Here is a 14359-nt window from a genome sequence, read left to right as displayed (position 1 = left end):
ATCACACCACATCACACCACCTCACACCCACATCACACCATCTCACACACACCACCTCACACCACCTCACATCACACCACCTCACATCACCTCATCATCACCACCACCTCACACCCACCTCACCACCTCACATCACACCACCATCACACACACACCACCCCATCACACCACCTTTACATCACACACCTCATCACACCACCACACCACTCACATCACACCACCTCACACCACCTCACCATCACACCACCTCACACCACCACATCACACCACCACACCACCTCACATCACACCACCTCCCCTCACATCACACCACATCACACCACCTCACACCACCTCACATCACACCACCTCACAACACATCTGCTCACATTTCCCTGCACTGCCAAGGGTGCTAGGCCGAGAGTAGAAATATAACAGGTAGAGCTGTACTTCATGTTGTATGATCCTTCAACACAGCGTTTAATAGGCTGATGATGTGTTGTGTTTCTATCCAGCAACATTAGACAGAAAGGAAATTACAGTGCCTTGCGAAAGTATTCGGCCCCCTTGAACTTTGCGACCTTTTGCCACATTTCAGTCTTTAAAGATATAAAACTGTATTTTTTTGTGAAGAATCAACAACAAGTGGGACACAATCATGAAGTGGAACAACATTTATTGGATATTTCAAACTTTTTTAACAAATCAAAAACTGAAAAATTGTGCGTGCAAAATTATTCAGCCCCCTTAAGTTAATACTTTGTAGCGCCACCTTTTGCTGCGATTACAGCTGTAAGTCGCTTGGGGTATGGCTCTATCAGTTTTGCACATCGAGAGACTGAAATGTTTTCCCATTCCTCCTTGCAAAACAGCTCGAGCTCAGTGAGGTTGGATGGAGAGCATTTGTGAACAGCAGTTTTCAGTTCTTACACAGATTCTCGATTGGATTCAGGTCTGGACTTTGACTTGGCCATTCTAACACCTGGATATGTTTATTTTTGAACCATTCCATTGTAGATTTTGCTTTATGTTTTGGATCATTGTCTTGTTGGAAGACAAATCTCCGTCCCAGTCTCAAGTCTTTTGCAGACTCCATCAGGTTTTCTTCCAGAATGGTCCTGTATTTGGCTCCATCCATCTTCCCATCAATTTTAACCCTCTTCCCTGTCCCTGCTGAAGAAAAGCAGGCCCAAACCATGATGCTGCCACCACTATGTTTGACAGTGGGGATGGTGTGCTCAGGGTGATGAGCTGTGTTGCTTTTACGCCAAACATAACGTTTTGCATTGTTGCCAAAAAGTTCAATTTTGGTTTCATCTGACCAGAGCACCTTCTTCCACATGTTTGGTGTGTCTCCCAGGTGGCTTGTGGCAAACTTTAAACGACGCTTTTTATGGATATCCTTAAGAAATGGCTTTCTTCTTGCCACTCTTCCATAAAGGCCAGATTTGTGCAATATACGGCTGATTGTTGTCCTATGGACAGAGTCTCCCACCTCAGCTGTAGATCTCTGCATTTCATCCAGAGTGATCATGGGCCTCTTGGCTGCATCTCTGATCAGTCTTCTCCTTGTATGAGCTGAAAGTTTAGAGGGACGGCCAGGTCTTGGTAGATTTGCAGTGGTCTGGTACTCCTTCCATTTCAATATTATCGCTTGCACAGTGCTCCTTGGGATGTTTAAAGCTTGGGAAATCTTTTTGTATCCAAATCCGGCTTTAAACTTCTTCACAACAGTATCTCGGACCTGCCTGGTGTGTTCCTTGTTCTTCATGATGCTCTCTGCGCTTTTAACGGACCTCTGAAACTATCACAGTGCAGGTGCATTTATATGGAGACTTTATTACACACAGGTGGATTGTATTTATCATCATTAGTCATTTAGGTCAACATTGGATCATTCAGAGATCCTCACTGAACTTCTGGAAAGAGTTTGCTGCACTGAAAGTAAAGGGGCTGAATAATTTTGCACGCCCAATTTTTCAGTTTTTGATTTGTTAAAAAAGTTTGAAATATCCAATAAATGTCGTTCCACTTCATGATTGTGTCCCACTTGTTGTTGATTCTTCACAAAAAAATACAGTTTTATATCTTTATGTTTGAAGCCTGAAATGTGGCAAAAGGTCGCAAAGTTCAAGGGGCCCGAATACTTTCGCAAGGCACTGTATATCTGGTGAATGCTGAAAGTCACTGGGATGTGGCAGAGGTTCTGGTTTGAGTCAATAGATATCTCTTTTTTGCGTGTCCGAGGCCTGAGGGGAGGTGTAGAATAGATTGCTGTGATCTCAAGCCTCCCTGTCCCTATATCCTGCCATGCCTGCATCTGTCTGTCTGTCTGTCTGTCTGTCTGTCTGTCTGTCTGTCTGTCTGCCTCACTTCCCCTGCCTCTGTACCTGTTTCTCTACCCCTATCTAAGTGTCCTCTCTCTCTCTCTCTGTCTCCTTCTAGTCTCCCAACTTCTCCAGAGCTTCACAGAGGGAGAACTGAAGAAGGTGATCGGGACTCTGATTGACAGGAGTAGCAAGAGGAGAGGCAGGAACAGTAGAGAGGAGAGCCAGGAGAGCTCCTCCCAGACGACTAAGGGAGCTAAGAGTGGGCGGAGGAAGAGGTTGAAGCCGTGCTCTTTGCGGGAGGTGGAGGTGACGGTGGGGGAACTGGGGCTGGGCTACGACAGCGACGAGACTCTCCTCTTCAGGTACTGCAGCGGCAGGTGCACCGCGCGGCGACGACGCAACTATGACATCGCCCTGGAACACACGAGGAGGGCGGGGCTCATTAAAAAGGGGCGGAGAGACAAGGTGCAGTACAGCCCGTGCTGTCGGCCTATCGCGTACGAGAAGGATATCTCCTTCCTGGATAACAACAGTAGATACCACACGGTGCAGGAGGTGTTGGCACGGCAGTGTGGCTGTGCGTGACCCTGGGGGAGGTGTGTAAACGTTTAATAACGACCACGTCCTCTGAACCACCAATGAGTAATGGCTACTGGGATGATGTCATAAGAGAACAATATGATGTCTCAGTGTGGATGCAATGCCTCGTGAAAAGCGAGACTTGTCATCGCAGGTGTTATGGTCACGTGATGCAGGAAGTGTCGGTTCTGGAGGCGTTGCTGTGCACGATCTCTGAACACGGGGCCTGTTTCCGGGAAAGATCCGTGGAGTTTTCTTTTATCCGTCTTGTTGTACTGGCAGCTTTGCCTTTCGAAAGGCAGCGCTCTGGAGGACCCAGAATTCAAATAAAACGGCAATATGCTCTATCATAGAGAACAGAATTCATTGTTATGTACATGTATTTCGGTTGGATACATGGATATTACCCACGGATACCGGATTACAGCGAAAACAGGACGATGCCTCTGGATGAACTTTTGACATTGGGAGGATAACAGGAGGGCGACATGTTGGCGAGCATTCAGATAGATGTGATCGTCTGTCAAGTGGAATATAGGGACTGCGATTAGCTCTGTGAATCCCATTTCTATCTGCAAGGTTGTGAACCTTTCATCTCATGGAATGTGAGTCTGCCCTCTGGTGGCGTTGGAGCTGCAGGACCTCCATGTTCTATGAGAAGGAGCACCAATGCCTTCTGGGATATCATGTCAGGTCTAGTTCATTTTGGCATGTGCACAGGATACACGTGGTATGCAGTACAATGAAATGCTTACCTGTAGATTCATTCTCGGCGATGCAACATCATAAAAAGACAGAAGTCAATAAATTAAGAATAATTTAAAAAATAAGTTACATTTAAATATCGTCTGACTCCCCGGGGTCCTGGGATACCGTACTGGGTACGGGAAGATAGAGCAACAGGATGACGTCTTTGAATATGGATCTGTGTGGATGTATTCAGGGATGGAATTCAAGGATTTTGTGTACCGATCAGCTTGAGCTTATAGACTCTGGCATTTTTACTACGCAAGGTCCAAAATCTATGCAATGGGATATTTTAATAGAAAAAAATAGCTAGCCAATGGGCTAGTTTGGTATATTTTCTTCTAGCCCAGTCTAAAAAGTACTAGCCTCGGGCTATTTGTATGGAACTGGTTGAGGGCAACACACCTGTAGTGAACTTCTGAGAATCATGAGAGCATGGACCCGGTTACTAGAACAGTACTGAGTATGGACCCAGTCACTAGAACAGTACTGAGTATGGACCCGGTCACTAGAACAGTACTGAGTATGGACCCGGTCACTAGAACAGTACGGAGTATGGACCCGGTCACTAGAACAGTACTGAGTATGGACCCGGTTACTAGAACAGTACTGAGTATGGACCCGGTCACTAGAACAGTACTGAGTATGGACCCGGTCACTAGAACAGTACTGAGTATGGACCCGGTCACTAGAACAGTACTGAGTATGGACCCGGTCACTAGAACAGTACTGAGTATGGACCCGGTCACTAGAACAGTACTGAGTATGGACCCAAACAACTTCCCTTCCCTCCCAACTGTCACCTAGAACAGTACTGAGTATGGACCCGGTCACTAGAACAGTACTGAGTATGGACCCGGTCACTAGAACAGTACTGAGTATGGACCCGGTCACTAGAACAGTACTGAGTATGGACCCGGTCACTAGAACAGTACTGAGTATGGACCCGGTTACTAGAACAGTACTGAGTATGTGGCATGATCAATAGAGAGAAACTCTTCTGTTTTTGAAATCAGAAAGGAATGATAAATAGTTTATTCAAAATATTGATCAATGACCTTTACTGGACCATTATCAAACAACTTCCCTTCCCTCCCAACTGCATACAAACCTCCATGGAGATATCACAAAATGTCTGCCGTCTAGATATCACAAAATGTCTGCTGTTTTATCTTCTAGATGTTCTGCCATTTTTGTCTAGATATCAAAACAAAATGTATATCTTTGTTATTTCCATTCGAGGCTTTTATCTAGATATCACAAAATGTCTGCATAATGTCTAGATATCACAAAATGTCTGCTGTCTAGATATCACAAAATGTCTGCTGTCTAGATATCACAAAATGTCTGCCGTCTAGATATCACAAAATGTCTGCCGTCTAGATATCACAAAATGTCTGCCGTCTAGATATCACAAAATGTCTGCCGTCTAGATATCACAAAATGTCTGCCGTCTAGATATCACAAAATGTCTGCCGTCTAGATATCACAAAATGTCTGCCGTCTAGATATCACAAAATGTCTGCCGTCTAGATATCACAAAATGTCTGCCGTCTAGATATCACAAAATGTCTGCCGTCTAGATATCACAAAATGTCTGCCGTCTAGATATCACAAAATGTCTGCCGTCTAGATATCACAAAATGTCTGCCGTCTAGATATCACAAAATGTCTGCCGTCTAGATATCACAAAATGTCTGCCGTCTAGATATCACAAAATGTCTGCCGTTTAGATATCACAAAATGTCTGCCGTTTAGATATCACAAAATGTCTGCCGTCTAGATATCACAAAATGTCTGCTGTTTTATCTTCTATAAAAATGATGAGATGTTCTGTGGCATTTTTGTCTAAGGGTGTTCCAGCAAAAACACAAGCATTATATCTTTGTTATTTCCATTCGAGGCTTTTATCTAGTACTCTTCAAAAAATAACTTTCTCCAAACACAATCACGATCAGTAATTCACTGACATAATGTATGTGGCATGATCAATAGAGAGAAACTCTTCTGTTTTTGAAATCAGAAAGGAATGATAAATAGTTTATTCAAAATATTGATCAATGACCTTTACTGGACCATTATCAAACAACTTCCCTTCCCTCCCAACTGCATACAAACCTCCATGGAGATATCACAAAATGTCTGCCGTCTAGATATCACAAAATGTCTGCCATCTAGATATCACAAAATGTCTGCCGTCTAGATATCACAAAATGTCTGCCGTCTAGATATCACAAAATGTCTGCCGTCTAGATATCACAAAATGTCTGCCGTCTAGATATCACAAAATGTCTGCCGTCTAGATATCACAAAATGTCTGCCGTCTAGATATCACAAAATGTCTGCCGTCTAGATATCACAAAATGTCTGCCGTCTAGATATCACAAAATGTCTGCCGTCTAGATATCACAAAATGTCTGCCGTCTAGATATCACAAAATGTCTGCCGTCTAGATATCACAAAATGTCTGCCGTCTAGATATCACAAAATGTCTGCCGTCTAGATATCACAAAATGTCTGCCGTCTAGATATCACAAAATGTCTGCCGTCTAGATATCACAAAATGTCTGCCGTCTAGATATCACAAAATGTCTGCCGTCTAGATATCACAAAATGTCTGCCGTCTAGATATCACAAAATATCTGCCGTCTAGATATCACAAAATGTCTGCCGTCTAGATATCACAAAATGTCTGCCGTCTAGATATCACAAAATGTCTGCCGTCTAGATATCACAAAATGTCTGCCGTTTAGATATCACAAAATGTCTGCCGTTTAGATATCACAAAATGTCTGCCGTCTAGATATCACAAAATGTCTGCTGTTTTATCTTCTATAAAAATGATGAGATGTTCTGTGGCATTTTTGTCTAAGGGTGTTCCAGCAAAAACACAAGCATTATATCTTTGTTATTTCCATTCGAGGCTTTTATCTAGTACTCTTCAAAAAAGAACGTTCTCCAAACACAATCACGATCAGTAATTCACTGACATAATGTCCTCCAAAGCATTTGCCAATACATTATGTAAGAACTCACTGTTTGATTTTATTGCTGTGGTTTCAGATTACAGGTTACATAATTACAGAATATTCTTCAACTTTAAAGTGCTGAAAGAAATATATAACCTTATAAATATATAATCCATTATATAATTCACATCCCTGATTAATGTGAACAATACGTTTATAGACCCTATGGGCCCTGTTCAAAAGTAGTGCACTATTAAGGGTGCCATTTTGTATGCACACATACAAAACTAATCAATATGTTAGTCTGAAAGTATTCAGAATGACTTTTTCCACATTTTGCTACATTAGAGGCCTTATTCTAAAAATGGATTCAATAGTCTCCCCCCCCTCATCAATTTACACACAATAACCCATAATGACAAAGCAAAAAGGTTTTTAGATATTTTTTGCTAATTGATTAAAAAAAATTTAAACAGAAATATCACATTTACATAAGTATTCTAACCCTTTACTCAGTACTTTGTTGAAGCACCTTTGGTAGCGATTACAGCCTTGAGTCTTCTTGGGTAGGACGCTACAAGCTTGGCACAAATGTATTAGGAGAGTCTCTCATTCTTCTCTGTAGATCCTCTCAAGTTCTGTCAGGTTGGATGGGGAGCGTTGCTGCACAGCTATTTTCAGGTCTCTCCAGAGATGTTCGATCTGGTTCATGTCCGGGCTCTGGCTGGGCCACTCAAGGACAATCAGAGACTTGTCCCGAAGTCACTCCTGCATTGTTTTGGCTGTGTGCTTAGGGTCATTGTCCTGCTGGAAGGTGAACCTTTGCCCCAGTCTGAGATCCTGAGCGCTCTTGAGCAGATTTTCATCAAGGATCTCTCTGTACTTTGCTCCGTTCATCTTACCCTCAATCCTGACTAATCTCCCAGTCCTTGACGCTGAAAAACATCCCCACAGCGTGATGCTGCCACCACCATGCTTCACCATAGGGATGGTGCCAGGTTTCCTCCAGACAGGCCAAAGTTTTCAATCTTGGTGTCATCAGACCAGAGAATCTTGTTTCTCATGTTCTGTGAGTCTTTAGGTGCATTTTGGGCTGTCATGTGCCTTTTACTGAGGAGTGGCTTCTGTCTGGCCACTCTACCATAAAGGCCTCATTGGTGGAGTGCTGCAGAGATGGTTGTCCTTCTGGAAAGTTCCTCCATCTCTACAAAGGAACTCTAGAGCTCTGTCAGAGTGACCATCGAGTTCTTGGTCACTTCCCTGACCAAGGCCCTTCTCTCCCGATTCCTCAGTTTGGCTGGGTGACCAGCTCTAGGAAGAGTCTTGGTGGTTCCAACTTCTTACATTTAATAATGATGGAGGCCACTGTGTTCTAGGGGGCTTTTAATGCTGCAGAACTTTTTTCGTACCCCAGATCTGTGCATCGACACAATCCTGTCTCGGAGCTCTACGCACAATTCCTTTGAACTCATGGCTTGGTTTTTGCTCTGACATGCAATGTCAATTGTGGGACCTTATATAGACAGGTGTGCCTTTCCAAATCATGTCCAATCAATTGAATTTACCACAGGTGGTCTCCAATCAAGTTGTAGAAGCATCTCAAGGATGATCAATAGAAACGGGATGCGCCTGAGCTCAATTTTGAGTCTCATAGCAAAGGGTCTGAATACTTATGTAAATAAGGTATTTCTGTTTGTATTTTTTTTATTTATATCTAACAACCTGTTTTCACTTTGCCATTATTGGGTATTGTGTGTAGATTGCTAAGGAAAAACATTTATTTAATCCCTTTTAGAATAAGGCTGTAATGTAACAAAATGTGGGGAAAAGTCAAGGGGTCTGAATACTTTCACTGTATAAGACCATGAGGTTTACCTGACCTGGGAAATCTCTGGCGCCTGATTCTGTCTGTGTATTTATTTGGAAGTAAATGATGGTTTTAAGAATATTTATCTAATAGACATAGCAGCTTACCCATTTGTTGAGCAACTGTGCCAAAATGTTTTTTTATCTAACATGACTTACTGCTACATAAATCTAATATCTATTTCAAAGAGTTCCATCATCATTATTTATTTCCCTCTTTTCTAAACACACAATTTAGTTTTCTCCATCTTGTTTATATTACCCTACATGGATTTAATTGTGTTAACCAGCTGCTTTACTGGACAAATTCCCAGTGGTGGAAAAAGTACTCAATTGTCTTGAGTAAAAGTAGGTTCCCTAATAGAAAATGACTCCAGTAAAAGAGAAAGTCACCCAGTGAAATACTACTTGAGTAAAAGTCTACAAGTAATATGGTTTTAAAATGTACTTAAGTACAGTCACAGTGGTGGAAAAAAGTACTCAATTATCATACTTGAGTAAAAGTAAATGCTGTACATCAAATTCCTTGTATTAAACAAACCCAAACACAGCCCCGTTTTCTTGTTTTTATTTATTTATGAACAGCGAGAGGCACACTCCAACACTCAATCACTTGCAAAAGCTGGATTTGTGTGTCTAAAATCCGCCAGGTCAGAGGCAGTAGGGATGACAACGCGTTATATTGGTAGTAGAGGTCTTCTCGGGTCCAACCTGAACGGACCTGAGGACTATCAAATTTGGACTAGAACCGTATCTTAAGTGACCCGGGTAACAAACACATTATTTTTATCAGCCAAGTTGCTCTTCTGGTTAACGAATAGTTATGTATATGTTGGCTAGGGCTTTTATAAGTAAATCAATTCACCGTATTAGCGTAAAAAAAATGCTATAGGCTATGTAGAGCTGTGGATAGGTCTATTCGGGTCCACTCGGGGTCGATCAGTTGTAGTCACAGTACATAGATCCGATTGACAATCAAACAGGACCAGATCCAGCACGAGGGAAAATTTAGAATGTTGTATCCCAGAACCGCTCTGGTCACTGGTTGGGTCTCGTATATTCGGGTTCAGGTGGACCTGTGAAGAGCTCTAATTGATAGGTGTGTGAATTGGACCATATTTCTGTCCTGCCTGAGCATTCAAAATGTAACGAGTGCTTTTTGGTGTCATGGAAAATGTATGGAAGTAAAAAAGTACATATTGTCTTCAATAGTGAAGTAAAAGTAAACATTTTCAAAAAATATCAATGGTAAAGTACAAATTCCCCCCACAAAAACGACTTAAGTAGTACTTCAAAGTATTTTTACTAATTACTTTACACCACTGCAAATGCCTTGCTATGATATTGTAATGAAACAGCAGGCAGCAGGTCTTGAACCCTCGACCCTCTAGCCCGAAGTCCAGCGCGCTATCGACTGTGCCGCAAAAGCATGCTCAAACGGAAGATGCGATATCCGCGCTTATAAACCCAGGGTTGTTACACTACTCTCTCCTTTCGTTACAATACTATAGATGTCCTTTTCCACCACGTATAATGTTTTTCTGACAACGCAGTACCCCACCTCTATCCCAAATAATGTATCTACTTTTTCAGACGTGGTCCGGAATCATCCATCCCAGCGTTTTCAACATCACGCCTGAAACCTATGACCCATTCTAGGCCTTCTACTGCTTACAATTATCTCACAATCATAACATTACAGGTTTCGTGCACTATATAGAGAATATGGTGCCATTTTGGGACACACACATTTAAAACATTTTTTTTAATGCTCTACTATTCGATCGATTTTCCCTTTGTACATCTTTACCGCCTTCCTTACCGCGAAAATCGAAAATGATCATACAGTCGTTACTGGTAATGACACGAGTGGGCCGCTGGTCTGAAGTGTACGGTAAAGAGAGGAGGAGGAGGAGGCGTGCGTTATTCATACCAACATTACATTACGCACGGGCACACTAGAGTGGAACAGGTGACGAGAACACCAGGTGAGACCACTTTCTCTTCACACGCAAACACTTGTACCATTTTTGTTGGGTAATCGTATACTTCATTATTGCTTAGTTGTGGTATGTTAGTTTAATTAGTTTTGGATGGATAGCGGTTTGAAGTTATGGCATTGGAAAAAAGGTGTGGTTGTTGTGTAAGTGTTGCCTAGACAACAGGACTAATGTCTTTCGTTTTTCTTTTATAAAAGTGGTGTAAATTAAGCAAAATAACAAGGCAAATTAGGGTAGCCTAGTGGTTAGAGCGTTGGACTAGTAACCGAAAGGTTGCAAGTTCGAACCCCCGAGCTGACAAGGTAAAAATCTGTTGTTCTGCCCCTGAACAGACAGTTAACCCACTGTTCATTGAAAATAAGAATTTGTTCTTAACTGACTTGCCTAGTTAAATAAAGGAAATATGATACTTGATATGAAGACTAAAATACCTCATGCAATATGAACACATCTGCAATTATGATGGTTTATGATTAATTGACTATTGAACTGACTTGTGATGGCTTGGTGCACATGTACATAGTAACAGGTCTCTAGGGGAGGGTGTAGCCTAGTGACACATCTCTAGGGGAGGGGTGTAACCTTGTAACAGGTTTCTAGGGGAGGAGTGTAGCATAGTTCAACTCTCTTTTTTCTCCTTGCTTGCTCATTATACTTCCTCTGTTACAATTCATAAAGTTTAACCTACATCTGAATACAAAATTAACTAAGCAAATGGAGTATTTTACTCCATATTTTACAGTAACACAGAAGACATGGCCTCAGACACCAAGGCCACAGACCCACTGGAGGTACTGAGACAGCAATGTCTGGCCAGGGGAGTGGCTGGCATCAAGGGACTGGCAAGGTAAGAGCAACTGATTAAAATACAAAGCAAAACATCAACAACAATTCTTTTTTGTAACTTTACAATAACGCTTTCTTATGGTATTATGATATTCACTCACAAGTGAAAATGGTCTGCATGCAAAAAGGCCAATAATAATTCAGAATAACTCATTCATAATTGATTATTACGTTTAAATAGATACCCAGAGACAGATGGTTAATCTCTCCACGTCCTCTCTCTTCCTCACCGGTCCATACAGGACGTTCCGCATCATGGACGACGATGGCAGTAAGTCTCTGGACCTGCAGGAGTTTATTAAAGGACTGGAGGACTATGGTGTGGTGGTGAGCAGAGAGGAGGCCCGGCAGATCTTCACACTGTGTGACAAGGACGGCAGTGGCAGCATCAACTTCATCGAGTTTCTGGAGAATCTGAGGGTATAATTACAGAGTAGTGACACTAAAAACGAATTGATTATGCACATGTATTCATTATGGACGGTGTAGAATAATGGTTCTCTCATAATAATAGTATTTGAACAAGCCAAAGTACATCTAATAATTGCATGATAAAGGTGCAGTGATGTATATTGCTGTTTTCATGTGTTTGTGTGTCCTCCAGCCTCCCATGTCCAGTGCCAGGATCTCTGTGATCGGCCAGGCCTTTAAGAAGTTAGACCGGACAGGGGACGGGGTGGTGACTGTGGAGGACCTGAGGGGGGTCTACAACTGCTCACAACACCCCAAATATAAGAGTGGGGAGTGGACAGAGGAACAGGTCTTCCTAACTTTCCTCAGCAGCTTTGATTCCCCCAACGACAAAGACGGCAAGGTAATAAATACATTTGTCCGTTTACTGAAATGACGAACTGGCTAGCCTGGGTACTAATCTGTTTGTGTTAACATTCCACACACCTTGCCACTCCTTGTCATGCCAAACAGTCTGGCCTTTCTCCAATCTTCAAATGTGAACATTCTATCAATAATCAGCTCCAAGAGAACTGAGGAGAACAGACAATGTCATATTTTAGGCATATGGCACGGAGTACAAGGAGTGGAATGTTATCACAAAACCAGTCTGGGCCCAGTTGCATAAAACATCTTAAGTTAATTCCCCTCTTATCCTTTCACTTAAAGTTTCCTTAACTTGAAGTCAGATGCACAAAACATTTTAAGGTTAATTTCTCCCTTAAATGAAGTGGAAAAAGTTAAGGGTGCCCATGAGGTCTATAAGAGTATTTTGAAGATAAATACACAACGCAGAGTTTGAGAGGACAAGAGTACTAAACTAAATATAGTACTAATGGTCAATAGGGAATTGTAAATAGTTGGGTCTCAGTTCAACAGCTGTTTAGAATCTGTGGAATGTCAATCCTGTACTCAGAGCTACGTGTGCTACGTTCTGTACATTAAGTCGGGGGCAGGATACTTGTTATTTGGCCATTGGCCAAGTTGTACTGCAAGGACTTCTGATTGGTCAACCCCAGGCTAGGGCGTGGGGTTATAAATGACATCCTGTTCCTTTGATTTGGGGGAAAAGCTGAGGACAGGGGAGACTGAACATCTGAACATCTACCTCCCAACATAACATTTTGATTTGTCCTTCTCACATAAACCTATTTTTCTCCCCCTGATTTGCTTTGTGGAGTTTATTATTGAAGAATAACACCAATAGCTACCTACTCTCAAAGTTAGCTTGACATGCTAGCTGATTAGCTAGCTACCTACTCTATAAGTTAGCTTGACATGCTAGCTGACTAGCTAGCTACCTACTCTATAAGTTAGCTTGACATGCTAGAAAGTAATAGAAACAAATTGAGAAAAAAAAGTAACTAAAATAAATATGTTTTATTATCTTCTAAATAAATGTGTTTGTCCTGGCTTGGAACAGTGATTCAAGTAATCTCCACGGTAACCAGAGGCTCTGCCTTACCTGCCTTCAAACTACCCATAAAACTCTTAAATTATGACCTTACGTTTCCATTGGCTCTATTCAACCCCCTGAAACGAGTCCCTTAGGTAAAGGTAAATTATTCCTCAAGGGAAACACTTAAGATGTTTTATGCAAACAGGCCTTGTATTGCAGGCTAATGTTTTGTAGCTGATATTACATTAAACAAACAAACAAACAAACAAAAAAGGTTTAAAAATAAATAAATAATTATACACAACTTTTTACGTACAAAAGGAAGGAGCAGATATTCTTGGCTTGGTTACTTGGTTTTGTATAATTTGTAAATGAGTTGTCTTGTCCTTCTCCTTTAGGTAACTCAGGAGGAGTTCATGAACTACTACAGTGGAGTGAGTGCCTCTATTGACAGCGACGGATACTTTGTTACTATGATGCAGAATGCCTGGAAGCTGTAGGCACCGCTGGCTATCTACATTTACGTGTAACCCTACTAATATATTTGGCTAATCATAAAAAGGCACCTTTGCATTCATTTAGAATTTATGTATGTGTACATGTGAGAAAATAGACAAAATGCTAGTTTATAGTTTTTCAATGGAACAGAATAGCTTTAAATGCACAGATACAACCGATTTCTACTGAATGATTTATATATATTACAAATATTAATCACGTTCCTTTGTGTCATATTGCTTTGTCTTGTTAAGATCCCTCTTATGGTTTAAGCTACATCATAATTATGCAAATGTTTGCCAAATAGACTACCTTTCTCGTAGCACAATGGGTGTTCCTTTAAATGCCTTATCTACCTGCACATAAGCTCATAAGATCGGGACCACCGTGTGCTGAAGCCAGTAGCGAGGTCCATACAGAAATGGTTTCTCGAGATTTGAATTTGACTGGCCTTCAGCTATTTGTTAGTAATATATGCCATTTAGCAGACGCTTTTATCCAAAGCGACTTACAGTCATGTGTGCATACATTCTACGTATGGGTGGTCCCGGGGATCGAACCCACTACCCTGGCGTTACAAGCGCCATGCTCTACCAACTGAGCTACAGAAGGACCACAGTCAGCTTGTCTATAATTAGATATAATGAGACATGAGAATGTTTCATGGGAAGACTGAAGAAACTCTTGCTCACTAGA

At 41.7% G+C, this 14359-nt stretch overlaps 2 protein-coding genes across 2 annotated transcripts; both read left to right on the top strand.

The window, feature by feature from the left end:
• The first annotated feature begins 2171 nt into the window (after positions 1–2171).
• On the top strand, positions 2172–4167 carry LOC118378601 (neurturin-like). The gene is made up of 2 exons (XM_035765583.2): positions 2172–2238; positions 2425–4167. Exons 1-2 carry the CDS (start codon positions 2172–2174, stop codon positions 2892–2894), a joined length of 537 nt encoding a protein of 178 aa, XP_035621476.2. The 3' UTR covers positions 2895–4167.
• Positions 4168–10349: 6182 nt separating this feature from the next.
• capsla (calcyphosine-like a) lies at positions 10350–13887 on the top strand. The gene is made up of 5 exons (XM_035765582.2): positions 10350–10458; positions 11213–11317; positions 11559–11736; positions 11921–12130; positions 13564–13887. Exons 2-5 carry the CDS (start codon positions 11226–11228, stop codon positions 13663–13665), a joined length of 582 nt encoding a protein of 193 aa, XP_035621475.1. The 5' UTR covers positions 10350–10458; positions 11213–11225; the 3' UTR covers positions 13666–13887.
• Positions 13888–14359: the final 472 nt, after the last annotated feature.

This window comes from Oncorhynchus keta, chromosome 23 (assembly GCF_023373465.1).
Source record: "Oncorhynchus keta strain PuntledgeMale-10-30-2019 chromosome 23, Oket_V2, whole genome shotgun sequence".
In the NCBI taxonomy this organism is placed as follows: domain Eukaryota; kingdom Metazoa; phylum Chordata; class Actinopteri; order Salmoniformes; family Salmonidae; genus Oncorhynchus; species Oncorhynchus keta.
Note: the sequence above shows the minus strand (reverse complement) of the source record. Positions and strands in the feature narration are given on the sequence as shown.